The sequence below is a fragment of the Oryctolagus cuniculus genome, chromosome 15, assembly GCF_051225735.1.
Source record: "Oryctolagus cuniculus isolate XC-2025 breed Fujian yellow rabbit chromosome 15, ASM5122573v1, whole genome shotgun sequence".
Taxonomy (NCBI): domain Eukaryota; kingdom Metazoa; phylum Chordata; class Mammalia; order Lagomorpha; family Leporidae; genus Oryctolagus; species Oryctolagus cuniculus.
The window spans coordinates 74,300,043-74,327,484 of NC_142881.1; the positions used below are offsets into that span (position 1 = coordinate 74,300,043).

The following is a 27,442-nucleotide window of genomic DNA, read 5'->3' on the forward strand; positions in this document are numbered from 1 at the left end:
ATGTATAAACCAGTCACTAGTTCATTTTATGCCAGGAGATTTTGTTTTTCCTGGTACCTGAAATACTCGTGATACAATCCAGAATAATTATTCCCTTCAAGAGCAAGCCAGGGAAGACAGAACACATAAAGGATGCTGGAGAGATGGGTATTGGGAGGGTGACCATCTTGGAGGCCTTTCCAGCAAGACTGTGATGATAATAAATCATCAGAAAGTTTGAGTTTCCTCTCACCCCTCCTCTCTAGCTCAGTTAACATGGAACAAATTCAAACAAAGTCTTGCTTTCACATTCCTTAATTTTTTCAAAGTTCAATAAAACAGGCTGCATATTAGTTGTCTTAAGACCAGTAATGATTCAATACTATTTGACTCCCAAGATAGAGCAGAAGTGCCTTTACAAACCTAAGATAAGGGGTTGGCAAACCACATCCCATGGGCCCACTCCATACTGTCACCTGTTTTTGTAAATAACATTTTGCTGGACCGTAGCCATGTACATTAGTTTAACATATTGTTTATGGTTACTTTTGTATTCCATGAGCAGAGTTGAGTTACAGCAACAGAGCCTAAAATATTTGCCATGTGGCTTTCATTATAGGAAAATTTTCTGACTCCTTATGTAGACAACATCCTCATAAATGTCCAAATAATTTCTCTTACCCTTGGCAATGGCCCACAAGTTATAGTCTGATGCACCTTCCAGGTGATGCTGGATTCCAAGGTATGGAAGCTCCAAGTTCACATGTGTAGGTGTTCTCATGGTTCTGGTCCCAGTGGCTCAAAAATAATCCATGTCCATAGTGAACCTGCTGTGGGCTGCATTTCAGAGATCAATACTGAACACAGACCCTGAGTCCAGCCAGAAAGTTGTCCAAGATCTGGATTCCAAAAAGTAGCCCAACACTCACCTGCATAAATTCTTCAACTCTTTGGTCCTCAATTTCACATCTGTAAAATCAAATAGCCCAGCCTCCACTGCAGAGTGACAAATACAACAGCTGTGAGAAAACTAGGGGAAGTACATTGCCATGATTTTCATAAATGTGAGATGTGACATGGAATATACTAACTTTAGAAATCACAGAATCACACTGGTTTACTTCCCGTTAACAGTCAACATGATATGGAGGCTCCTGACTGACACTAGTAAAATAATTCTCTTGTGTGTCAGAATGTCCACAGTTGTTACCCATACAGACTTGGAACCAGGTACCCTGGATGCTACTCTTACCTGTGCTCAGCCCAGCAGACATAGAACAAACAGAGCCTTCCTCTGAGAATGTTCCTTTTCTCCTATGCAACACCTCAGTGGATTCCCAGCCTTAACAAGACTGCACAGGATCCGCCTTGGAGGTGGAGGTGGCTCGCCTAGTGACCTTGCAACCTCTAAGATCAAAGTGGGCTTCAGTAACAATCACAAAGGCTGCTCCACAGGCAGGGGTGAGCCATGTGCCAGACATCACTGTGTGTGACAAGGCCCCACCCATCCACCACCAAAGGTCTCTCAGATCCCTCCAGCCTGACATTCGGAGAGCAAATGAACAGTGGTCCCTTGGGCATCACCCAAATCTCTAGACTTTATTGAAAAATCAAATGATTATCTCTAGCTAGTCTCCAGAGAATAGAAGTTAGAATTCAATGAGGGCACAGTGTGTTTATGTGTATGTATGTGTGAGTGTGATTACAAATACAACAAATGCATAGCCAGGCTTGTGTGGGAGCGCCTGCGAACTAGTATTCATGTAATATAAAGGCAGTAGAGGAGTGTGGTGGGACTATAAACAGTGAAGCCCAATTGCCTGGTCCAAATTCCGGAGCTGCCATCCTTGGCTGTATACTGTGGGCAATGGAGTTGATTCGATCCCAGTCCAGCAAATATTTCCTGTTCCACCTTCACCTCCATGGGAGAAGTGTCCTTCCTTGCCGCAGTAAAGCTGGGTTTGGCCATGAGACTTGCTTTGGCAGAGACAACATGGGCAGAAGTGACAGTGTGTCAATTCTGAACCAAGAACTTAAGAAGCATTGCATGATTGTGCTCATCCCCTCTGATGGCATCAGACCTCAGCACACAGAAGTCTGCCCCAGGTAGCCACTGCTACCCTCCAGCCTGGGGCCCACATGACAGACACAGAGCAGGGCCTCCCCAGTCATCTATCAGTCCTGCGAGTGTGGACAGTGTTCTATGCTGTAGACCACAGAGAGTTTGTATTTATTTGTTACACAGCAAAAACCGATAGATGCAGGCAAGGTACTTAACCTCCCTGGTTTTTTCCTCCAGGAGATGGGGAGAAGGGTGGAGCCTGCTGCAAATAGTTGTTATGAGAATTAAACAAGCGTATGCATACAAAGCACTTAGGACACTGGCTGGCACATCTTTAAGCGCTTCATCCGTGTTAGCTGTTGCTGCTACTGCTGTTGTTTTGAGAGTATGAGCAAGCAGACCCGAGCGGGGTGAGCACACACTCGGGCGTCACTGGGAGCACGTGAGGATCGAGAAGGGAGAATGGACATGGCAGGTGTGGGAGCAGGAGGGCCACTCCCTCAGCAGAAGTACTCATTGAGCCGTCGGCCCCCTCGGGTCCCCAAGGCCTGAGAGTCCAGGCTGGATCGGGCAGACAGGAGCCTGTCGGCTTCGCTAAGGCTGTTCCGGGACAGCTCCTCGGAGCCGTCGTCGCTGTGGCCCAGCCTCTCCAGGTTGACGTAGGCGCCCGTGGCCTCGGTGGAGCGCGCAGAGCGGCACTTGCGGCAGCGCCTGCGGAGCGCTCCGCAGCAGACGAGTAGCGTGGGAGGCAGCGCGATGATGGCGGCCACGCTGATCACCACCACGTTGATGAGCCGCTGGGTGCCCTCGGCGTCCACCACCTCGTCGGTGGAGAAGATGACGCACTCCTCCTTCCGGGGCAGCAGGCCCCGCGCGCACACGCAGGCTACGTATTTGGTCTTGGGCGCCAGGCCCTCGATGGTGACGCTAGTCTTCCCTGGCGGCACCATCACCCGCCGCATGTTGCGCTGCCCAAAGACGGCGTAGAGGACATTTAGGGCCGTGGTGTTCCCAGCCTGGGGGCCCTTCCACACCAAGGACGCGCTGTGGTAGGTGTCCCCCACCACCTTGAGAGACCTCACCGTCTGGGATCCCACTTGCCCCTCCGAGAGCTCTCCCGGGGCCCCCAGGTGGAGGTGCTGGAGCCCGAGCTCCTCCTTCACGCCTGGCTCTGTGGCGGCCAGGCCAGCAGACTCAGCAAGGTGGGGCACGTGCCTGGCCACCAGCTTGTTGTTGTAGGCAGCGGCTTCGGGCCCCTCGCCCATCCGTGCCCACAGAGCACCAGGGCTCCCTCTGGGTGCTGCGGGAGTCTGTGGCTCTGTGACCAGCAGGGAGATGAGGGTCTCCGTGGCTCCCAGAAAGTTCTTGGCCTGGCAGATGTAGTCTCCCGAGTCCGAGTGGGACACTTCAGGCAGGCCCAGCAGAGTCCAGCTCGTGCCGTCGCCAGAGAACTCCTGGTGCACTAGGGGGAGAAGAGGCCACGGGCAAAAGAGAATGAGTGGGCCCATCTGCCCCAAGCTCCCCTCCAGGGCCAAGTCTACAGGCCCTGGGCTGCACACGCTCCCCTGAAGATCCTGGCATGTTGAGAAAGCACTGGCAGTCACCTGACTTTTCTCAGATCAGCCAAGGGGATAGAGATGACCTAGGCTCAGCCTTGGGAAGCCCCTGAGGGCCCCCTGTTGAAGAAGTACCTAAGAATGATGAGCTGTCCAAACTGTTCATCAGAGCTCTGGATGTTTTCCGAGGCAGTCCACACCATGCGCCCTCCCACCAGAGGAAGTAGGCAGGTGCATGGGGGGTAAGAGGGTCTGTCGTCGGGGGGAGTGCCCAGAGGCAGTGCTGGAAGTGCAAGGCCCATCTTTGCCTTCCCGCTTTGCATTGTGGAGCTCATGGTACCGTTCTGTCTGCCAATTGGTTTCAGACCCCCATCCCACAGCAGAGGTGAGCCACCCCTGCCCATGCGGCCTCGCAAAAACAGGACACATCAGAGGCTGTTAAAGTGTGTGGGGGTCTCAGCTCCCCATCAGAGGCCAATCAAGTAGCCTTTCAGGGCCTCAGTTTGCTTGTATGTGAAGTAAGATTGATAATCAGGTTGCCCTTTGAAGTCCAGCACCATCAGGCACATAATTCAAAACCATGCACGTGATTATGCACATAATTCATACACCCTCATGAGGAGTTCAGCAAATGGTAACTCCTCTCATTACTTACTCTTGGCAACATTGGCTTAGTACCTAAAACTGGGAAATTAACATTCAATATTAAATATAATCAGGGTTGGCATTGTGACATAATAGGTTGAGCCTCCACCTATAGCACCAGCATCCCATATGGGCGCCGGTTTGAGTCCCAGCTGCTCCACTTGCAATCCAGTTCCTTGCTCATGGCCTGGGAAGGCAGTGGAAGATGGCCTGAGTGCCTGGGCCCCTGCACCCGTGGGGAAGACCCAGAAGAAGCTCCTGGCTCCTGTTTCAGCCTGGCCTAGCCTTAGCCATTGCACCCATTTGGGGAGTAAAGCAGCAGATGGAAGACCTCTCTCTGTCTCTCCCTCTCTCTGTCTATAACTCTGCCTCTCAAATAAATATATCTTTTAAAAAATATTAAATATACTCAGCTTTTAGTGCTTCTCAGGGCGGGCCCTATGACTCTGACAGAGGGGCTAACAGGATGACACAGTGCAGGCCGAGAACCCTCTTCCTCTTCAAATCCACTGCTCCCATGCCTTGCCTGTATATAAATCCCACGCAGGTCCGCTCAGAAAGATGAAGTCCAGCCTTATTTAGACTACCTCCCTCTGACCCTGCCTGCTTCCCACTTCAGATGTAGACCCTCCCGCCGGTCTGGGGGCTCAGCACGGCAGCCCCTGGAGCTTGCATACCTGTGCCATTGAGTGGGCGTCCATTAGCTCTCTTCCAGCTCATCTCGGGGCCAGGGACACCCGTGGCCCCACAACGTAGAAAGACTGTGCTGCCCAAAGGGGACCTGATGCTGGCCACGCCTGGACGGAGCTCTGGTCCCTGGCACTTTCGCAGTTCCAGCTGGCTGAAGGCTACTCCAGCCAAGCTTCGCGGGCTAGCACACCGCAGCCTAGCCTCAATGAAGATCAGATTTGGGGCCCAGTCTTCCAGGAGTCCAACCAGGTCATAGAGTCGGCAGTCACACATCCAGGGGTTGTCCTGCAGCCCTGCAGGGGTGAGAGATGAGATAAGAGGTAAGCCCTAGATATTCAGATTCCCAGGCCCGGCTCTCCTTCCCCTTGGGGGTCAGCAGAGCAGGCCTCCAGGCCCACCCAGTTCCTTGCGTTAAAGCTGATTCTTCATCATGAGCGCTGGCATCACCTCCCTCTCAGGGTTGCTGTACGATAAAGCATTAGGCCCTAGGCAATCACTGCTGCCTAGGTAGAATTCCTTTGTGAAATGCAACGTGAAGGCCGTTTCGGCCCCCAGGGACTGTTGTTAAATTTGACGGTGAGTCTAAGAATCAAATCAGTAACATTTGATGTCTGCAGGCATCTATCTGATATGTTTGGAAATGGGAATGTATCCTCCACACACACACACACACCAGTGGCTGTTGCCTTGGTTAAATGCATTTAATGATACACCTGCAACCCAATGATCATTGATGCCCAGTTCTTTACTAGTGAGCTACCTGGCTTTCACCTGTTACAAAAGGCTCCCAAAAGAATTAATGCAAAAGGCAAATTTAAACCATGGTGAAACTTTCACCCACTTGACTGGCACAAGTTAAACATTTTGGCTATTTCAACTGTTAGCTCTGCAAAGGAGTAGATCTCATCTATCCTGTTCACTGCCTTATTCCTAGCACCTAGATTAGAAAGCACTCAAAAATACTTGCAGAGGGGCCCGCACTGTGGCACAGCAGGCTAAGCCACCACTTGCAAAGCTGGCATTCCATATTGGAGTGTGGGTTCGAGTCCCAGCTGCTCCACTGCCAATCCAGCTCCCTGCTAATTGTGCCTGGAAAAGCAGCAGAAGATGGCCCAAGTGTTTGGGCTCCTGCCACCCATGTGGGAGACCAGGACGGTGTTTCTGGCTCCTGCCTGGTCTAGACCAAGCTGTCTGAGGAGTGAACCAGAGGATGGAAGATTCCTCCCCTACCCCTGCCTTTCAAGTAAATAAATTTTTTAAAAAATACCCACAAAGTGAACATATGAGTGAGTGGTTTCACATACCACTGGTGGGGACTGAGAATTGGTCCAGCCCTGTTAGAAAACATCTGATTTTTTTTTAAAGATTTATTTATTTATTTGAAAGTCAGAGTTACACACAGAGCGAAGGAGAGGCAGAGAGAGAGGTCTTCAATCCACTGGTTCACTTCCCAATTGGCCACAAGGGCCGGAGCTGTGCCAATCTGAAGCCAGGAGCCAGGAGCTTCCTCCAGGTCTTACCATGTGGGTGTAGGGGCCCAAGGACTTGGGGGGCCATCTTCTACTACTTTCCCAGGTCACAGCAAAGAGCTGGATCGGAAGTGGAGCAGCCGGGACTAGAACCGGCGCCCATATGGGATGCCGGCACTGCAGACGGCAGCTTTACCCACTATGCCGCAGTGCCGGCCCCAAAACCACCTGATTTTAAAATGACTAATATGGCCGGCGCCGCGGCTCACTAGGCTAATCCTCCGCCTAGCGGCGCCGGCACACCGGGTTCTAGTCCCGGTCGGGGCGCCGGATTCTGTCCCGGTTGCCCCTCTTCCAGGACAGCCCTCTGCTGTGGCCAGGGAGTGCAGTGGAGGATGGCCCAGGTGCTTGGGCCCTGCACCCCATGGGAGACCAGGAAAAGCACCTGGCTCCTGGCTCCTGCCATCGGATCAGCGCGGTGCGCCGGCCGCAGCGCGCCAGCCGCGCCGGCCATTGGAGGGTGAACCAATGGCAAAAGGAAGACCTTTCTCTCTGTCTCTCTCTCTCACTGTCCACTCTGCCTGTCAAAAAATAAATAAATTAATTAATTAATTAAATAAAATGACTAATATGGCCGGCGCCACAGGCGCCGGCACACCAGGTTCTACTCCTGGTCGGGGCGCCGGATTCTGTCCCGGTTGCCCCTCTTCCAGGACAGCTCTCTGCTGTGGCCAGGGAGTGCAGTGGAGGATGGCCCAAGTGCTTGGGCCCTGCACCCCATGGGAGACCAGGAGAAGCACCTGGCTCCTGCCTTCGGATCAGCACGGTGCGCCCGCCGCAGCGCGCCGGCCATGGCAGCCATTGGAGGGTGAACCAACGGCAAAGGAAGACCTTTCTCTCTGTCTCTCTCTCTCACTGTCCACTCTGCCTGTCAAAATAAAATAAAATAAAATAAAATGACTAATATGCACACTCCATGATCAAACAATTGCACTTTCAGTTCCTGTCCTGCTGAAACATTCAGACACACTCAGAAGGATGCGGTGCCAAGAATATGCTCTGTGGCATCCCAAGTGTTGGCAAAGTAATGGAACAATGTGAAGTCCACTGAAGGGAGGATAACTAAATAAACTACAGCACAGTATGTTGTAGAACACTGTGTAGCTGTTTAAAATGAACTTGAGTCATTTGTAGTAATTAAGAAATATCTCCAAGATACATCACTCGGGTGCAATGATGCTAATATATATAATGCAATAGAATGTTATGGCACACACACATATAACTTTCTGTCTGCATGTACTGTCTTCAACATTTTCTAATATTTTAAATGTTTAGATATCATTATGTATGACTTGCATAACTCAAATTCATTTTGCAGGGTGAGCTGTGCCTCACCGGTCAACCTCAGGGTCCAACAGGTAGCTGAAGCAAGAGAGGCCTCCTGGTTCCCCTGGTTAGCCAACAGGATGAGAGAAAAATGACAGAGGGGCTGGCTGCTGTACTGCGATAACTGGGAATTGGGAAGCTGAGCCAGGAGGGCCGCCTGCTGGTTGTGTGGCCCAGAAGGCCTCTAGCGTCTCACTCTCCCTATTGGTGACTGTTGCGCTCTGCCCTGGGGCCTGCTACCCTTGTGGATCTCATTCAGTTCCCCAGATAAAGAATTGGGACAGGGCCGGCGCTGGGGCATAGCAGGTAAGGCCAACACCTGCAGTGCCGGCGTCCAGTATGAGTGCCGGATCGGGCCCCAGCTATTCCTCTTCCGATCCAGCTCTCTGCTATGGCCTGGGGAAGCAATAGAAGATGGCCCAAGTCCTTGGGCCCCTGCACCCGCGTGGGAGACCTGGGAGAAGCTCCAGGCTCCTGGCTACGGATTGTCCCAGCTTCTGCCATTGAGGCCATCTGGGGAGTGAACCAGCGGATGGAAGTTCTCTCTCTCCCTCTCCCTTTTCTTCTCCTTCTCCCTCTCAAACAAATAAAAAATCTTAAAAAAAAAAATCTGGACTCAGAGACGCTCAGTAACTCGCCTAAGACCCCAAGACCCCCAAGACCCGCTGTGGTGGCTCCAGGCTCCATGCATCTCTTACCTAGGACCAGTCTGGCGCGATGGCTCGGCGGGAAGAGCTCAGCCTTCATGGGAACCCAGGTGAGAAGCAGCTCCTGTGGTAGCCTCATCAGCTGGTTGCTGGAGAGGTCGAGGAAGGTGAGGTTCCCCAGGAAGCGCGCGGCCTCAGGTGGCACGGTGGAGAGGCGATTGGCCTGCAGGTCCAGCAGTCGAAGCTCCGGGACATCCCTGAGCGCGGCCCAGGGGAAGGCGGCCAGGCGGTTCCCAGGCAGCCGTAGCTCACGCAGGCGCCGCAGGCCTCGGAGCATGAGGGCGCTGAGCTCGTTGAGGACGTTGTAGGGCAGCCACAGCTGCTCCAGGCGGCCCAGCGACCGGAAGGCTTCGCCAGGCACCCTGCGCAGGGCTGTGCGCTCCAGGCATAGTCTGCAGGTGTCCGGCGGGACCGACGCTGGGGGCAGGGTCATGTCGGGGTCGCTGCACACCACCGTCCTGCTCACAGAAATGGGCGCTCTTTGAGCAAGGGTTTTTGCCAGGTCAAGGATTCCACCCCAATCCCGGCCGCGGCCACCTTCCTCCCTGATGGCCCCAGGTCTGCGTGAACGCAGGACGCCAATCCCAGTGTCCAGACCATGCTGGGCTCTGGAGACGGGCGACCAGAACACGCAGCCTCGCATTTTCATGGTGGTGGTGCAGGGGGGCGGTGGCTCTTGCTTGCAGGATCCCAAGAGGGCCATTTGGTCCTCACTGGTCTGCAAGATTTCATGCGTGGACCATGTCCCATTGCAGCCCACAGCACCTGCTGCAGTGCACTAAGACAGAGGGGTAGTGATTAGTCCTGCAGTCTGTTGCCTGGTTGCATTGCCTCTATGTGTGCAGAGCGTTCCTCTGTTCAATGGTATACATATTTTTTGCAGCCATTTTTGCTTTTATCATTTTTTTTAAAGATTTATTTTATTTGGGGCCGGCGCTGTGGCTCACTTGGTTAATCCTCCGCCTGCAGCACCAGAGTCCATATGGGTACGGTGTTCTAGTCCCAGTTGCTCCTCTTCTGGTCCAGCTCTCTGCTGTGGCCCAGGAGGGCAGTGGAGGATGGCCAGGGTGTTTGGGCTCCTGCACCCGCATGGGAGACCAGGAGGAAGCACCTGGCTCCTGGCTTCAGATCAGTGCAGCGCCGGCTGTGGTGGCCATTTGGGGAATGAACCAGTGGAGGGAAGACCTTTCTCCCTCTCACTGTCTATAACTCTACCTGTCAAATAAAAAAATTATTTTATTTATTTGAAGGCAGTTACAGAGAGAGATCTTTCATCTGCTGGTTCACTCCCCAAATGACCACAGTGTCTGGGGCTGGGTCAGGCCAAGCCTGGAGCCAGGAACTCCATCCGGGTCTCCCACGTGGGTGCAGGGGCCCAAGGACTTGGGCCATCTTCCAGTGCTTTCCCAGGCCATAGTAGAGAGCTGGATTGGAAGTGGAGCAGCTGGGACTCAGGCACCCATATTGGATGCTGGCATTGAAGGTGGCAATGTAGGTGGCTTAACCTATTACACCACAACACCAGCCCCTCATCTTTTTTTTTTTTTTCTAAAAAACATGCCAAGGATGGAAGCTTCTCCTGACACAAAGGGACCATGAGATGATCAAGCTGTTTAAAGTCTGGGACTTGGCACCTCCACAGTTGGGTTCATACTTGCTGCTGTGCGTCCTTTAGTATGTTTGTAACCTCTCTTTTCTTCATGTGCCCATGATCACAGTCTCCAAGCTCATCATGCTGCCTTCTTGAATGACCCCAATACTATTAGCACTGTCACAAATTTTTGCGCATTGACATTGTGGGTGGAATGGGTCCGTCATTAGCCCCTTGCAATGCATCTTCTGCCCAAACAGTGGCTTTTTAAACCTTGTCCCTTTCAGCTCGAGTCTAAAGCTGTGGATGGAGAAACATCAAGAAGTGGTCCACACTCTCCAGGAGCCTGCCATCAGCGCTGAGTTTCAGTCCATGGAGGAGAGTAGCGCAGTCACATAAGGTCAGGTGGGGAGGGGACAGTTCCTGGAACTCCATCAGGAAGGCATCTGCATTCCCACGGAGGGAGGCTGTTGTCTCGCAGTACCGTGGTGTACTGCTGCTGTCGGGCTTTCCTGGTGAGCACACGCACTCCCCCAGCATCTGCCAGCTTCACTCCCTTACACCACTCCAATGCAGCTGGGCTGGGCTGGCTTCTTCTTGTAAAAGGTATTCACAGAAGGCACCCCTATCCCTCAGGTACACATGAGACTCCCTACTAAGTGAAAGAGAATCAGACTCACAGCTCCTGTCCTGATACAGCCTATAATCTAGTTAAGGAAGCAAGGCTTTAAAGGCAATGATACCTTCAGATATTAAATACAGATCTGGAGGTTGCCAGGAGAAAGATCTGGATGGAGGTGGGAGGAAGGGTCATTGGAAAAACATATCCTGGATGAGGAAGGAATTCAAGGAAACCAGTAAGAGCCCTACACAAGCCAACAGCACAACTCCTCGTGGGGCAAAATGGACACAGCATGGAGACACATCTGTTCAAGTGCCCAGATCAGGGCATCCCCAGCAAGCCCAATACCCACAGGGACACCCTCTGTGCTGGTAGGAGTGTGAAGCAAGGGCAGATTGCTCAGCTGCTCAGATATGAGCTTGGGACTCTGAGAGGCCATAGTGAGATGGGGTGAGCTAAGGCCTGACATGCAGGAGACAATGAAATTGCACGGTCTGCACCCCGGCCACCTCAGCCCACCCCACCCCCCCCACCCCGCTCCGCAGCCTTCATAGGACAATCCATGCAGATGTACTGGTGCACAAAAACCATGGGACTCTCAGGCAAGTGGAACCAATTTTAAGAGCTCTGACTTCAGAGGAGGAAATGGCCATTGACAATATTAGGATCCCTAGAAACTGCTCTTGGAATTTCATTTTCCATCCTAAACAATGCTGTCTGGAGTTTCTCCCTGGTCCCTGCCATGGCAGCATCCCCAAATGGGAAGAGTTCTGGAAATGCAGTTGGAATGCTGGGATCCAGGACCAATTCCACCAGTGAGGCTGTGTGACTTGGGGCTCCGTGCTGTGCTGGGATCCAGGACCAGTTCCATCACTGAGGCTGTGTGACTTGGAGCTCCATCCTCTGCTGGGATTCAGGACCAGTGCCATCACTGACACTGTGTGACTTGGGGCTCCATGCTGTGCTGGGATCCAGGACCAGTTCCATCACTGAGGCTGTGTGACTTGGAGCTCCATCCTCTGCTGGGATTCAGGACCAGTGCCATCACTGACACTGTGTGACTTGGGGCTCCGTGCTGTGCTGGGATCCAGGACTAGTTCCACCGCTGATGTTGTGTGACTTGGAGCTCCATGGTCTGCTGGGATCCAGGACTAGTTCCATCACTGAGGCTGTGTGATTTTGAATTCTGTGCTTTGGGCTAGAAGAGGCTCTTTGTCCCTCTGATCACACTGTCCGTGGTCACCAGATATTCCCCAGACTGCTGAGGCATCAGCCTGGCTTCCTTCAGGGAGCAGATCCTTACTCTCCATGTGCATTGGAGCATCAGACACACAGGCAAAAATGGAAATCTTCCTGTTCCTTTCCTGGGGGCTCCTCCCCATCCTCTGCCTCTCCTCATCCCCAATCAAGCCAACACCCTTGCCAGGAACCATGAAAGGGTGGCTCTGAGCAACACTGTTCCCCTCATCAGACACCACCGGCATCTGCCCAATGCCCATGTCAGACAAGCAAGAGAAGGGAGATGGAATTCCAGAAGGTTGAGAAGAGGACGGAAAAGCCCTGAGCCAGGGCAGAGTTCTTGAGCAAGATAGGCAATGTAGACGTCATTAAAGGACAAGCTAGAGGAAAGACGATTTCAAGAGTGCTGACGGGAAGAATGTGAGCCATGGGGGAAGAGAGGGCAAAGGTCCCAGAACCTCAGAAGCCTTGGCAGGTGCAGGGGAAGGGGAGGAGGAGCAGAGGGGATCAGCTGCAGATGGGGGAAGTCGAGGCAAAGGCTGAGGATGGAGGACGCAATCTTGCAGTGGGATGGGCGCCTCTGGGGTTAAGGATGAGGCTCCTGAGGCTGGGCCAGAGTAGACCCGGAGAGGGAAGAGCATGAGGGGGCTGGGATCTCATCACAGGTGGAGTTGTAGAAAACACTGGGGATATGAAAGAAGAGGCTGGGGATGCAGGGAGGGCGGGTGGGGTGGAAGAGAGCAAGGAGAGGAAAGGGAAAAGGTAAGGGAGGAATCTTCCTGGGCCTTTCAAGAGGGGTGAGCATTGCTGCCACCAGTACACCTGTGCTCCACCCTCCCCAGCCACGTGAAGGTACCTGGTACCTCCCAGACAGAGCTGGCCCCTGCTGCAGTGCAGACCACTCCCACAGGACCCCAGGTCTCCAAGGACAGGGAGATGGAGGTCTCACCCAGCCACAGTCTGCATCCGACCTGGCCATGTTTACCTGATGGCTTCAGGTGGGCTATGGGGGCCCGACAAGCTGCTGGACATCCAACCCCTCCCAACCCAGCCCAGCTGGCAGAGTGACGGGGGCTGGGCCACCCATCCCACACCCCCGGTGCCATACCTGGCTTTGCTGCCATCACTCAGGATGTGGAGGCTGCAGCTGCACTGAGAGGGGCAGGATCCCCGGGCCTGGGGGGGCCCCATGAGGGCCAGGAGCCCGAGCATGCCCACTGCCACCCACATGACTCCTGGCTCCTCTGTGGCCCCCAGGCAGGGCCCTGTCCCAGGACTGCTCCGTCCTGCCAGCCCAGCAAGCCTGGAAGCTGCCCACTTGCTCACAGCCCCCCTGCACACACCCCTGCCTGAGGCCATCGGATAAACATGGACAGGCCGGGGATTAGGGAGGGGAGACCCAGCCACCACTCTCAGCAGCTTAGTGCTTCCTGATTCATCCCAGCCTCAGGGTGGGGGCAGGGAACCCCCTCCATAGCAGCAGCCTCAGGCCCGGAGAGGCCAGGGCCAAACATGCAGGGTATGTGGGCAGCTATCCAGGGGCAGGTGAGTCCTGGGCCGGCTGGCTGGGCCCATCTGCAGTCTAGGCTGTCCATCTGCAAAGCACCCCAACTTGGCCATGGACAACAAACATAGACACCCCCCCTTGGGGTGCCTGGGCTCAGGGCAGATAGAGACAGCACCTGGCCTATACCAGGGACCTTTGAAGAAGGTCTGTTATAATGCTGTCTTATCGTGGCAAAGCAGGGAGATGAAGCAGGTCTTCCTAAATGTGGTGAGGGCATTAGAAGGAGCACAAACTCCAGGGCCAGACTATCTGAGTTCAAGTCCCAGCCTTTCCATGTTCAAGCTCTGACCCTGGGGTAGTCATAAGGTCCCTCTTGTCTCTGAGTCCTCATCTGAGAAAGGGAAGTCAAATTACCCCAGTCAAGGGTGCTGATGAAAATCAGCCCAAGTTTGCTAGGCCTTGAGAGCCCACGGGGCCAGAAGCTGTCCTGCCAGGTTCCCTGGTACCTACAAAGGCTTGCTCACAGAGAACCTGGGATGAGTCTGGTGTTTCAGGGCCCCCAGAGGCGTCTCCCCTGGGCCCCTGAGCCACCCCAGTCTGTGACCTCGCCTGGCCCACCACAAGGACAAAAGCAAGAGAGGGCCACATTGAGGGCAGAGGTCACCCCTCTCCTTAAGACAGCCCGCTCCAAGGAAGGTCCCAATATGTAGGTCCCAGGATCTTAGAGAAGGCACTTTCCGTTTTTCCTCTTCTTCCCTGCCCCTAATCTCACTCTATCTTACCCACTCAAGAGGCCAGTAGGCTCTGAGCACAGGTTGAGTGCAAGTAGCGATCAATCAGCTGACTCATTCCTTCCTTCCTTGTATGACTCCAAGACTTTACTCCCTGGCCAAGCAGGCCCTAGCTGGATCCTTTAGCTTGTCCAGAACTTTATGCCTGTGGGCCTAGGCAGGCCTAGACCGGTGAAGTCTGACTGAGGAAGACACATGGGGCCCCAGTGCACACAGAAGATGCCCGGCTTTGTGTCAGACCTGTTCTGACAGTATCAGCCTCCAGGAGGTGTTGGTCCCCGTTGCTTTCTCTCTTCCAGTCCCACCAAAAGGGTTTTTCCCAGTGCTCTCTTCCCCCTGCACCTGGTCTCCCTAAACTGGAAGAGCACCCCGGCCCTTCCCACATCTCTGCCTTTCCCTCCTTCTGTCTGGGATGCCCTCAACTCGTCTTCCACTCATCCACACTCTACCCTCTATTCCCCACCTTCCCCTTTTTCCTCCTGTCTTGTGAAGTCTTGTGTGATCTTGCAGGCATGGAAAAGAAACTGATATGTGTATTAACAAGGAAACCAGAGGCCCAGGATAAAAACTGAGACGGGAAGACCCAACCATGAGCTCGGCCTTGAGGGGTGGCTAAGCTTGTATGTAAGAGGAAAGTCCGGGAAACGGGTGTGCACAGAACAGATTGAGTTGTTGGCTGAAGGTACCAATGAGAAGTGTCTGAGCCTGGGACACAGGAGACTGGACTTCTGTCCCAGCACCACCACCAATTAATGCATGACATTGGGCTGATTCTTTTTTTAAAATCCATATTGCTAACAAAAGAAAATTTATTTTGTTTGAGTCATAGAGATAGCTCCCATGTGTTGATTCATTCCCCAGATGCCCCCCAACAGGCAAGACTACAAACCAAGGATCCAGAAACTCAGACCAAGTCTCCCATGTGGATGGCTTCCCAGAATGTGTATTAGCGGGCAGCTGGAGCCAGGCATTGGACCCAGGCACTCTCACATGGCACATGGGCTCCTTAACCAGTAGCCAAACACCTGTGCCCTCAGGCTGATTCTTAATTGCTTTTAGCCTCAGTTTCTCCATCTGACGTGGAAAGGAGACCTGATGGTATTGTTTAGGAGTCATCAGAAGATGCTTTAACATGGCGTCTGGCCCTCAGCAGGCACTAGCTGTATGGTGGGTTTGGCCTATTTACCTGAAAACGCATTGAGCTGCACTAAACCAGCGTCCTCTGATGTAAACCTCACGACAAGCCAGTGCAACGCTTGTGCCGAAACCACCTTTGTAGATGCCAGAGGTCTTAGCAGATCAGGGGGCCACACGTAAGAAGACAGCGGTCCCTCTGTTCTAAGGCAGTGTCCTGGAAGATATTTTTTACCCTTGTGTAACACCAGGGCTCTGTGGGAGACCAGAAATGCAGCCCTGACGTCAGTACTCAGGGTGCCTTCTTCTAACCACAACTTAAACAGGTCTTGGACAGAAGTGGCTTACCTTGCAAAGGAGAAAATTGAAAGGCCTAAGGGCCCCACTCCAGAGCATGTAGCTAGTTAATTTGCAGATTCAGAAACGGGACTGCAGTCTCTAGTTTTAGCCAGGGTTCTTTCTGTGACAGTGGGTGACTTTAAAACCTCATTCTTTCCCCAGTGTTCACAAGCGTGCGCATGCAAGCCTACACACACACACACATGCACATGCATATACACACATACATGCACACATATGTACACTGGGGCTCAGCTCGTCAGCACCTACAAGCATGGAAGAACCTGGCTCCTGTCCAGTGCTCAGGAACAGCTGCAGCTCAAATCCCTCCGTGTGCTTCCCTCCCTTGGTTATGCAACTCTTTTCCAAGTCAGCTCTCAGCCACACACCATTTGAATCCCTGGACCTTAATCCTGCCTGATGGGGCTGAAATGAATGAAACAGGGCTCCACTATGGCTTCACAAAGGCTGCACTGTCTAACTGGTGAATGGATTCCTTCTGCTTGGGCCAGGAGGACAATTTGGGGGTGGGGGGAGGCAGCAAGAAGGGGCTCCAAGTCCAGCATAATTCCCTGCATGTGCCAGCACGTGGAAGGGCCCTTTAAAAGGGAGGAGCTTGACTTCGGGGAATTAGAGAAGAGCTGAGCTGCTGGCAGGGAGGAAGGCCAACGATGGCAGAACCTGGGACCCTACCCCCTGGCTTTGAGGAGCTCGAGGTGCTGGCTGTGGGGACAGTGCTGCTGGTGGAAGGTGAGCCAGGAGAGACCTGGGGTGGAGTTGGCAAGGAGATGCCCCTAAACCCAACTCGGGTGTCATATCCTCTTGGCTGCCTGCTCCTCGGTGCCTGGATCCCTGTGGTCCTCAGACAGCTGCACCTGCGGGGTGCAGAGAGGAAAGCCGGGTGAGGCTTCAGGTCAAGGGGTAGAGACTTTGAGAGGGGGATTTCTACCAAGGAGAGGACCTAGAGCCAGGCTGCTGGGCTTTTCACGAACCTGCAGTTGGGAGAGCATTTAATCTACTTCTTGGAAATCCTGCTAAGAATCCTGTATGAGCTCAGACTCCCCAAATGCTCTGGAGACAGACAGCTCTGCCAGCTGCTGTCTGGGTGACTGGATCCAAGCCATTCAGCCCTCTGACTCTCAGTGTCTTGATGGGTGGTTGTGATGGGTCCTACATGAGTGGTGGTGACGATTAAATGGATTGGTGGGTACAACGCACTGGGCTAAAGAGACGCCAGGGAATCTAAGTTCACCTACTCCCACCCTCTCCAGCCCTACCAGTATTTCCACTCTAGAAACCCTAAGTATTTCCCTTCTCGGGACTCCCAGTGCCCACGAGATGCTGGCTTCAACCCAGGAGCCCTAAGATGCTCACTGAGGCCGGAACCAGGGACAGTGTGGATCCTGGCGCTGGGCCAAGCCCTAGCTAGCTGAGTCGGGAAAGCAGCTCTCGTCCGAAGCAAATCCAGAAAGATGCTCAGCACTTTGTCTCACCCAATGACAACTGACCGTGGAGAGGGAGTGACGGTCCCTACGCTGGTCCTAGAGGCCCTGCACCCCACTGTGTCCCCAGATTGTTCCTTCCTTTTCTGAGACTCCTACAATATGGCACCCCTCTGGGTTCTCAAATGTGCTGTGAAACATTACCACTTTAGATCTTAGCACATACTGCTCCCTCTTTCTGGAACGCTCTTCCATGCTATCTATCTATCTATATAAAATTTGAGAAGCAGAATTACAGACACACACACACACACACACATGCACACAGAAAGAAGTCTTCCATCTGCTGGTTCACTCCCCCAAATGGCTGCAACAGCCAGAACTGGGCCATTCTGAAACCAGGAGCCAGAAGCCTCTTCCAGGTCTCCCACGTGGGTGCAGGGGCCCAAGCACCTGGGCCATCTTCCACTGTTTTCCCAGGCCATAGCAGAGAGCTGGACTGGAAGAGGAGCAGCTGGGAGCCAAACTGGGGCACATATGGGATGCAGGCACCACAGGCAGAGGCTTAACCTACTGTGCCACAGTGCCAGCCCCAGTGCTAACAGTTTTTAAGGCAGGATCCTCCCTCCCTTGTTTCACCTGTTAGGTGGGGGGAAGCTGAGATTCAGACAGCTCAAGGGGCAGCATGTGATCAACCAAGCCAAAATCCAAGGTCGGACCTGTCACCGGGAAAACCCAGCATCCTGGGCAGCTCCTAGATCTGGTGTCAGCTCCTCTCCTCCAGGGCTCTCCCTGATGTCGCTCCACAGCCCTCGGAGAAGGCATTTTGGCATCTGAAAGACCCAAGTTCACATCCCCAGCTCCAGCACCCCTGACTGTGAACTTAGGGCTCCGTTAGCTCACATCTCCAAGCCTCAGTTCCCCAGCTGTAAACAGGGAGGAGGGTGTGCAAGTGGAGACTGGACGAAACAATGCAGGTAAAGTGCTCGTCACGGTGCCTGGCACACGGTGTGAGCTCTGCAGCGTCGGTATCTGCTAAACCGGGCTGTGCCATACTGACTGTCTTCCTCATCCATCTTCCCATGAGGCTGGGAGGTGGTGGAGGAAAGGGCGTGGGTCTACAGCCTTTGGTATCTATGGCTGTGTTTGAAGAACTGCACTGGGAGGGTTCCTAGACACGAAGATGGGAGGTTGCTGAAGCTGCCCCTGCCCCAAAGACCCTGCTCTGACCCCAGGTGGGCGTCGCCAGCCCCAATGCCAGCCCCACCCTCCCTTCCTTCCAGCACTCTCCGGCCTCAGCCTCAATGGCCTCACCATCTTCTCTTTCTGCAAGACCCCGGAGCTGTGGACCCCCAGCCACCTGCTGGTGCTGAGCTTGGCTGTGGCAGACAGTGGGATCAGCCTGAATGCCCTCATTGCAGCCGTATCCAGCCTCCTCCGGTACCAACCGCATCCCCAGTCCACGGGCTCTGGGGCCCTGCCTGGGGCCTGGTCCACAGGCACCGGGCAGCCAGCGCAGAGCTCTTCTTCCTGCTTTCGGAAACTGTCCCAAGGGCAGAGGGTGCGCAGGCTGAACTAGGCTAAATCCGAATTCTAGATTCTCTTTGAAGGACCACAGCCAACTTCTGGACACAAGCATTGCCCAAACCTGGCCAAAGAGATGGCAGGCTGTGGGGAGTAAAAGCATGGGCTTGGTGCCCAGGCAGCCTAGGTTTGGATCCGTGCTCTGGGCTTCTGTAATTGGATATTATTACTTCAGTCACGCAGGCAGTTGGAAGTGTTGCACTTGATTAATTGTAAGTAACTTTAAACAATGCTTGGCACCTGGGCAGCCCTCAGTTAAGTGTTTGTGAAGGCACACCTTATTTGGACCAATGCCTGCTACTCCTCGTGTACCACCAGGGTCTCCCTGTGAGCCTCTAGATGCTTTCCTAAGCAGACAGAATATTCCCCACCTGTGGGCACTGCAAACAGGGGCTGGAGCCCCCTGTGTGCCGATGCTTGGAGCTGCCCAGGCCTTGGTGTCTGAGCCAGTGAGGAATCTCCCCTCAACAATGATCTGCAGCTGCCTCCTCTGCTTGACCCACGAGCTGAGAGTTGGGAGGCCTGGGTCCACCCTCGGACTCTGCCTGCCTTGGCTGTGTGATCTTAGATCAGTATCTCTTCCGCTCTGAGCCTGGGTTTCGCCACCTATGGAATAAAGGTATGTGCTCTCCTGGGCTCAGGGGCACCTGATCCTGCCAGAGACACTTCAGCCCAACCGTGATGCAGTGAAACCACTGGGCCTGCAGACTTTGTGCCAGGCTCCACCCCTTCAGCCCAATGACTTGAGCTCTAAGCCCCAGATGCCTTATAAGGATACACAGATTGTAAGGCCCTCCTGGGAGCAGCAGGACCTATGTCCAGGAACATGGGAGGTGGGAGGGATGGAGAGGAGGGGGCAATGCCCAGTGTCTCCCACAGACGCTGGCCCTACGGCTCGGACGGCTGCCAGGCTCACGGCTTCCAGGGCTTTGCTACGGCACTGGCCAGCATCTGCGGCAGCGCAGCCATCGCCTGGGGACGCTACCACCACTACTGCACACGTACGTCTTGTTGGAGGACTCTCAGAGGGGAGGGACTTCCCTGAAGTGTGGATAGGAAAGGAGACGGGGTGGAGGGGAAGTGTCAGGACTAAGGTCCAGGTACTGGGGGAGTTTTGGGGGTGTGTAGCATGCAGGACTTTGTTGGAGGGAGGGTGGGAGAATATGCAGGGGTACCAGCTGCAAAGGCTGCTTCTGCCTTCATTGCAGCCTTGGGCAAGTCAGGAATCCTCTGAACTCAGTCTCCTCCTCTGCAAGATGATTTTAATCACCTATCTCAGAGTTTTATTCTGAAAATCAAATGAGATTGTGGGTGCAGAATTCATCCTTGCAGTAGGCATTGCTGGGGGTGGAAGGGAGGTAACGTCGGGGGAGAAAAAGATAGAGATAGAGATACATAGAGAGAGAGCGAGAGAGAGAGCGAGTGAGCCTGAGAGTGAGCAAGTCATGTGCCCCAGCACATCACACTTCCATGGGGCTCTGCCACACCAGCACTTCAAGAAAGCCAGTCAAGCTCCAAGTTCCTGAGCTGCATTGTCAATGCCATTGTCATCATTGTCCATGCCAGTGGATACCACCTACTGTGCTTCTACTGAATATTTTTTCCTTACAAATGACTCCCTTCAAATTTTTAAACACTGGCTCCACTCTCATCCCCAACCAGCATATGTGAAACCACAGGTTAATGTTTTTATAATTGTGGTACATATTAAAATAAAACACCATGTCTCCACCAGAGATATGTAAACAAGCTCCAACCTTCACAGCAAGCCCCAGCCTGCAGCTCAGGAAGCAGAAGCAGAGAGAAGCTGAGCAGTTTGCTCAGGGCCACATGGGGGCAGAGCTGGGGTGGAGTGTGGCCTGGACGACTCCCTTTGTCTCCCCGAGCTCCAAGTCCTGAGCTGTGGATTTGCCCAGCAGAGGGGGGGCTGTGGGGTCCATGGCCAGCCCTGGGCACGGCCTGTTTAGAACTGCAGAGCTGCCCTTACTGCCCTTGCTGTACACCGGCTGGGCACAGTCTCCTGCCTGCAGCAAAGGCACCAACCCCCGTGGAGCTCTCATTTCCAGTGGTTTTGCGTAAGCCCCTCCCACCCACATGGCCTGGGGGCAATTCTCCTATCACTCATATCCCAGTCCCTGCCCTCAGAGCTCCCTCAGACACACATGCACATGCACACACACACACGCGCGTGCGCGATGCATGCACACACATCCACACTCAGATAGCAACAGGCCTCTCGGCTTCAACAGAGAGCAGTTAATCCCTACTCTAGGGCCTCAAGTTCAAGCTAGATCCTGGCGAGGGCTTCCCTTTGGCTCTGCAGATGGCCAGCTTCTTGCCTTGTCTTTGCATGGGGAAGAGAAAGATCTCTTGTGTCCCTTCTTAAAAGGACACCAGGCTCACCAAGGGGGGCTCCACTCGGTGATCTAATTACCTCCCAAAGGAATCCCGTGACATGGTGGTGAAGGCTTCAACATGTCAATGTTAAAGGGACACAAACATTTGGACCATAGTCCGAGTGGGGGGCACATCCAAGCGAACGCTCTCTGGGGCCGTGTGAACAGAAGCAGTGTCAGACAAGGGAGATTGTAGATCTGCTCTTCTCTGCTGATCAAACTCCATCTGCAGCCCTGTCCTTCACCTGGGGTCTCATCTACCAAGGAGCGGGACAAACAAAGCCGAGACACTGGAGGGAATCCGGGAAAGGCGTTGTGAAGCCAGGTCCAGGAGGAAGCACCAAATGGGAAGGGCCGAATGAGGCTGCAGCACAGAGCAGGCACGAGCAGAGGGGACAGGAGGAGGTCAGCTCGGCGGGCCTGGCTCACACCCAGGGGGGCTTCTGGGACTCAGCCCCTGCCAGCGGCACTGAGACAAAGCCCCAGCCCCTGAGTTGAGTGGTCTCAGAGGGTATCCTAGAAGCAGAGACAGCGGTCCCCTTCCGAGCAAGAGCCAAGGAGGGTGGAAAGCCAGGCTCCCACCTCCCTTCCCCTGAGCCACTGCCTCCCCTTCTTCCTTTCTACCCTTGGCCCTGGAGAACTCAAGTGTCTCGTTGCCACTGCTTCCTTCGCTCTGTCCTTTGAAGAAGCTGGTGTGGCGGATCTGCCTGCAGACCCTCACCATCCAGCCTCTTCTTATTCTGCCTAACAATCCTTTGCAGCGGGAATGATCACTCCATTGGTGGGGGAGAAAGGTGAGGTTCAGAGAAGCCCTTCACTTGCCCGAGGCGTGCAGCATTAAGCTCAGAGCTGAGAGCTAGGGACACCCCACATGACCATGAAGTCCATTCTTTTCCCCTGTGCCCAGCTGTCGCTCCTCCTCTGCCCCGTGCAGGCAGCCAGCTGGCGTGGAACACGGCCGTGCTGCTGGTGCTCTTTGTGTGGCTGTCTTCGGTTTTCTGGGCAGCCCTCCCCCTCCTGGGCTGGGGCCACTATGACTATGAGCCGCTGGGGACGTGCTGCACCCTGGACTACTCGAGAGGGGACAGGTAAGGTGGGGGAGCAGTGGCTTGGAGAGGATCTGGGATTGGAGTCCCTGTGACAAGGCTATCCCAGCTGAAAATCCCAGTGAGAGAAATGTCCACACATGCCAGCCAGTCTCAAGTCATGACTGGCAGTCTCAACTCAGGCTGACAGTGGGGCTGGGGGAAGCCTGTCTAAAAACTGCCCCGTCATGGGACTGTGATGCAAATCAGGGCACAGGGTTGAGCCCAGGTAGGGTGTCATGCAGTGAGCCTGGAGTGGGTCACACCCGCCCCAGAGCTCCACTCCCCTTGCCATCTTCACCACTGGGTCCTGGCTCTGACTGCGGGGTTCTTAGAGGGACCCTTGGTTTGATAGATTCCAAGAATCGTAAGATCTCTTCCTTGGGAGTCAGGTCCTCCTGGCAGCCCTCCTCCCATCCTCTCTTATTGGAAAGCTGCAAGGTAGTGTGACTTTCCCTTTTCCAGCCAGGAACCTGCCTCCCTGTGACTCCCCTCTGCTCCCACCTCCCCATGGTCACTACCAAGTTCTTCTGTGGTCCCTTTAGTCTTTTTTTTTTTTTTTTTACAGGCAGAGTGGATAGTGAGAGAGACAGAGAGTAGTCTTCCTTTTGCTGTTGGTTCACCCTCCAATGGCCGCCGCGGCCGGCGCGCCGCGGCCGGTGCACCGCAACCGGCACACCGCGCTGATCCGATGGCAGGAGCCAGGTGCTTCTCCTGGTCTCCCATGGGGTGCAGGGCCCAAGCACTTGGGCCATCCTCCACTGTACTCCCTGGCCACAGCAGAGAGCTGGCCTGGAAGAGGGGCAACCGGGACAGAATCCGGCGCCCCGACCAGGACTAGAACCCGGTGTGCCGGCGCCGCAAGGCGGAGGATTAGCCTATTGAGCCATGGCGCCGGCTCCCTTTAGTCTTGTTGTCATCCGCAGGTCCCTTTCAAGTCCCTGTGCCTAGAACACTCCCTTGAGTGTCCCCTCCTCTTGCTTGGCCCAGCAGCATTGCCACCATGTGGTGATCATATTTCCTATACTAACACCCTCCGTTCTCTGTGTCTGGAGAGCAAATAGGACAGCAGGGCTCAGCACTGCAGCCTCATCTCAGCTCCCAGGCTCCCACAGGCAAGTTCTAGGAGGACCTTGTAGCTCCCTGGCCCCAGAGGGGAGCTCACTCAAGACTTAGGAGCAGCCACACCCTGAGTGCTTGTCTGATGGGGGCGGTTCCCCACTTCTGACTGTCTAACGCAGGGGCTGGTGGGCCTGGGGGAACAGCTGACCAGCCCCGAGAGCTGACCCTCATTCTCCGCCCCTTGTCCTTAGAAACTTCATCAGCTTCCTCATCACCATGGCCTTTTTCAACTTCCTCATGCCCCTCTTCATCACCCTGACATCCTACAGCCTCATGGAGCAGAAACTCGCCAAGAGTGGTCGTCTGCAGGTAGGTGCCAGCCCCAAGGGCAGCGGAACTGCCCCCGTCCCTCTCAGGGACACCAGGGAACATGCACGACATGCCAGCAACCAGGAGAGAATCCAGCATGCACAGAGGTGAGGGCTGCTGACCACCCTCCCTTGCTGGGATAGCCAGGGCCAGGGAGTGAGCGTCAGGGCGGACCCAGGCTCCCTGCTGGACACCACCCATGCTGTTGCATTTCATTCTTCCCAAGGATTTGAGGCTCAGCACCAAATTGCAGGTTTTTTAAATTGCTCGGAGGTGTTTAATTTCCTCACAGTCACAGGCTGTTACTTGCAACAGAAAACCACACCTGCGGGCACATTCATCCAAGAAAAGCAAAAAACCCTCTTGGCTGTTTCTGAGTTTCTGCACTAATACTCTCTCACCACAATTTCCTTTTAACTGTGTCACCTGGACAATCTAGCAAATGAGTCATAACAAGTGGCAAAGGTTTTTAAAAACCGAGACATTCATAATGTTTGGGGTGCATTGTTATTTCAGCTTTGCAGTCACTCTCTGAGGAAGGGCGGTCTTACTGGCCCTGTGTCCCAGTCAGAACGGATGCAGACAGGGGTCTGCTAAGCCAAAAGCCACCAGCCTCTTAATAGCAGAGTTGGCTCAAAGCCAGGTCCGAGAGCCACCGCCCACATGGTCCATTGAAACACACAGTCTGCCCCTTCCTTATTATTTCTATGGTTTTGTGAATTGGAAAAGAGCTGCACATTCCTCTGAGGGCACAGAAGGAGGGCCAGGGCTGCACTGGGACAGAATCTCCCTGCTGGTTCCCATGATACTGGCCAGCACAGACACCACTCCAGGCTTCCCTCCCGAGCCCTGCCTCCACACACTTTGGAGATCCAGTCAGCCAGGAGACAAAGCTACCACCACGGGGAGCGGGAGTCCTCATTTTAAGCCATCAGCTCTGGCGGCATTCCCTGGAGGTCACCACGGGTGGCTGGGTGCTCAGCTGCAACCTGAGAGATTTCTAGAGATGACACGGTCTTTGGCTGAGGAGTCAGCTTCTCCTCCCGCCTCAGCTTTGCCCTGGGAGCCTCTCCATCAACATTAAGCCCTTGTTTTTCTTCTGAATGAGGGAGGGACCACTGGAGGGGAAAAAATGCCTCCCAGTCAATATATTTTTAAAAACCCCAAACTGAAGAGAATGTGTCCTCTCCTGACTTAAGCAGCCTTGGTTGTTAAAGAGATCCATGTCAATGAGAAAACAGACGCCGAGTATGACAGTCGGATTTGCAGCCCTGAGCCCACACAGGGAGCAGAAGTGGGCCCCTCCTTCCAGATATCAGAGCACCGGATGTGCACCCCCTCGTATTAGCGCAGCTGCACCGCCCCCTTGTGGTTATCAGCCCATCACCCACTGCACAAACCCGCTCTGCTCCTTGCTTGTAACTCACACCATCCCACCTGGTGGCTGCAGCTGCTGAGAGCAAAGTGGTTCTGGGACAGCTGAGGCTGGAGGGCAGCTCAGCCTGAGGACCCTGTGCCTACCGTCACCAGGCCCAGGATGCCTCCTCTGGGGTGGGGACCAGGAAGGACATTCACTAGCTGCCTGGTCCCTATGAGTCACCATCAGGCCACTTCACAGAGGAGCCGGCGGGGGCCAAGTAAGCTCAAGTGACAAGCTTAGGGTCATACAGCCTTAAACACCAGGTTCCAAGTTCCTCTGCAGTGTCAGCCTGGCCCATGCTGTCCAGAGCTCCTGAGGGGCCACCTGCTGCCCTCAGTTGTGTGTGGGGTGGTGAGGTGCAGGGGCCACCTGGAGCGACCTGATGCCTCCCATGACACTCTCTCCCCAGGTGAACACCACTCTGCCAGGCAGGACACTGCTGTTCTGCTGGGGCCCCTATGCCGTCTTGTATCTGTGTGCAGCCGTGGCGGACATGAGCTCCATCTCCCCCAAACTGCAGATGGTACGGACACTTCTGGCTCCCGGAGCCCTCTTGCTCTCCGTGTTGGTCCCAGCCCCTCTCTCTTTCTGGCATTCTAGCCTCTGAACTGATCTCTCTCTTTCTCCCTTCCTCTGAACACTCACAAGGCACAGGGAATTTGCCTACCCCCCAACCCAACCCCTGGGCCACCGCAGCTGCTGCTGATGCTGTGGCACCTCCTGTGAGATGACAGGGAGGCAGCCAGATGGTGAATATGCACTCTGTGCCCAGGGGCTGAGATTGGCGCCCAGTGAAGGGGAGAGTGGTGAGCGTGAAGGAGAGGAGTGAGTTTCCACAGGTCTCCTCAGCGCTACCAGTCAGATGAGGCTCCGGGGCTGCAGGATGGAGCTGAGGACAAATGATCAGCAGCTGCAGTGGGAGGGGGACCAGGTCACCATGAGGGACTGGAGAAGGGAACAGACGTTGTGAACCTTATTTTCTGGGCTTTTCTGCCACAACAGGTGCCTGCCCTCATCGCCAAAACTGTGCCCACAGTCAATGCCGTCAACTACGCCCTGGGCAGCGAGGTGATCCGCAGGGGCATCTGGCAGTGTCTCCTGCCACAGAGGAGCGTGCGGGGCCGGGCCCAGTGAGCCTCCGTATGGGGCTGCTCAGACCCTGGACTGTTTCTGCCAACCTGGACCGAGCCCCACGCCAGCAGGCTGCCCCAGAGAGTCCTGCTCAGCAATTTTGGAAGCCAAGCCCCAGATACCATCCAGCAGCCCTGGGGGCCCCACAGAGCCTGGCCCTAGACTGGACGCAGGAATTCTGAAAGATACCAGCCTGAATGGCAGGAGCTGGGACTTTGGAGCCAGGCAGGGCTGGGTGTGTGTCATAGCCCTCCACGTGGAGACTAAGAGACCTGGGGAAAATCACTGGGCCGCCTGACCCCTAACACGAGGACACGAATACAGACTCACAAGGTTGTTGTGAAGCGCAAACAAGAGGACATGTACTCACCAAACACAGAGAAGGTGCTCCTGGGGGCCAGTGATGTGACACAATGGGTTAAGCCGCCATCTACAATGTCAGCATCCCATATTAGAGTGCTGGTTCAAGTCCCAGCTGCTCAGCATCCTATTCAGCTCCCTGCTAATGTGCCTGGAAAATCAGCAGATGATGACCCAGGTACTTAGATTCCTGCCACCCACGCGAGACACCCAGATGGAGTTCCTGGCTCCTGGATTCAGCCTGGCCTAGCCCCAACTGTCACAGCCAGTTGGGGAGTGAACCAGGAGATGGAAGATCTCTTTGTCTGCCTCTCTTTCTGAGTCACTCTTTCAAGTTAAATAAATCTTTAAAATAATAATTGTAAAAAAAAAAAAGAGAGAGAGAGAGAAGGTGTTCATGAAAACAGAGCTACTAGTACAAGCTTTGGTCATGCCCTGCAGGTGAGAGTCCCCAGGGCTCGGGACAGCTCTGTCCTTTGCCCAGGACACCACTTTGCTGCCCACTGGAGCTTTCACGTTCCCTGCAGAACCCAAGGGCTCACACAGGGGTCCCTGTCCACCCCTGGCCCACCCATGTAGTCAGCCCCCCAGGGACCAGGTATGGCAGGCACACAAGTCCTCAGCAGGACCCACTGTGCTAGAGGGAAATGGAGATGGCTGGATGAGTGATCCGGAAGGGACAGGCAGTCTCGTGATGGAGAGAAAACACCAAGGAGGCAGGCAGGAGCTGAGGGGAGGAACAGACAAGCCCCCGGGAAGGGGCCATCATGCACATGGCATCCAGGCTCCTTGTCGGCCGGTTCCTGGCTCTCAGCTCTGCAGATACAGAAAATCAGGCCACGTGCTCGTGCTCATCACTTATGTGGAGCCTGC

The 27,442-nt window shown here is 54.4% G+C and overlaps 2 protein-coding genes across 3 annotated transcripts; one reads left to right on the forward strand and one right to left on the reverse strand.

Annotated features, from left to right (window-relative positions):
• Positions 1–377: 377 nt before the first annotated feature.
• Positions 378–8,949, reverse strand: LRIT1 (leucine rich repeat, Ig-like and transmembrane domains 1). The gene is made up of 3 exons (XM_089314121.1): positions 8,489–8,949; positions 4,920–5,225; positions 378–3,503 (listed from the first exon to the last, which is right to left on the reverse strand). The coding sequence occupies exons 1-3, from the start codon at positions 8,928–8,930 to the stop codon at positions 2,542–2,544; spliced, it is 1,710 nt and encodes a 569-aa protein (XP_089170247.1). The 5' UTR covers positions 8,931–8,949; the 3' UTR covers positions 378–2,541.
• A 7,393-nt stretch (positions 8,950–16,342) lies between these two features.
• Positions 16,343–26,930, forward strand: RGR (retinal G protein coupled receptor). 2 transcript variants are annotated; one of them, XM_002720984.6, is made up of 7 exons: positions 16,343–16,470; positions 18,446–18,602; positions 19,626–19,747; positions 22,077–22,230; positions 23,541–23,658; positions 25,488–25,601; positions 26,081–26,930. In XM_002720984.6, exons 1-7 carry the CDS (start codon positions 16,392–16,394, stop codon positions 26,210–26,212), a joined length of 876 nt encoding a protein of 291 aa, XP_002721030.1. In that variant the 5' UTR covers positions 16,343–16,391; the 3' UTR covers positions 26,213–26,930. The 2 variants fall into 2 exon arrangements, with proteins under 2 accessions (XP_002721030.1, XP_089170248.1); XM_089314122.1 differs by lacking the exon at positions 25,488–25,601.
• Positions 26,931–27,442: the final 512 nt, after the last annotated feature.

Coding starts and splice junctions, on each gene's coding strand:
- LRIT1 (XM_089314121.1), bottom strand. CDS start 8,930: ATGACCCTGCCCCCAGCGTCGGTCCCGCCGGACACCTGCAGACTATGC. Junction 5,226..8,488: donor TCGCGCCAGACTGGTCCTAG/GTAAGAGATGCA, acceptor TCACCCCTGCAG/GGCTGCAGGACAACCCCTGG. Junction 3,504..4,919: donor ACGCCCACTCAATGGCACAG/GTATGCAAGCTC, acceptor TTCTCCCCCTAG/TGCACCAGGAGTTCTCTGGC.
- RGR (XM_002720984.6), top strand. CDS start 16,392: ATGGCAGAACCTGGGACCCTACCCCCTGGCTTTGAGGAGCTCGAGGTG. Junction 16,471..18,445: donor GACAGTGCTGCTGGTGGAAG/GTGAGCCAGGAG, acceptor CCTTCCTTCCAG/CACTCTCCGGCCTCAGCCTC. Junction 23,659..25,487: donor CCAAGAGTGGTCGTCTGCAG/GTAGGTGCCAGC, acceptor CTCTCTCCCCAG/GTGAACACCACTCTGCCAGG.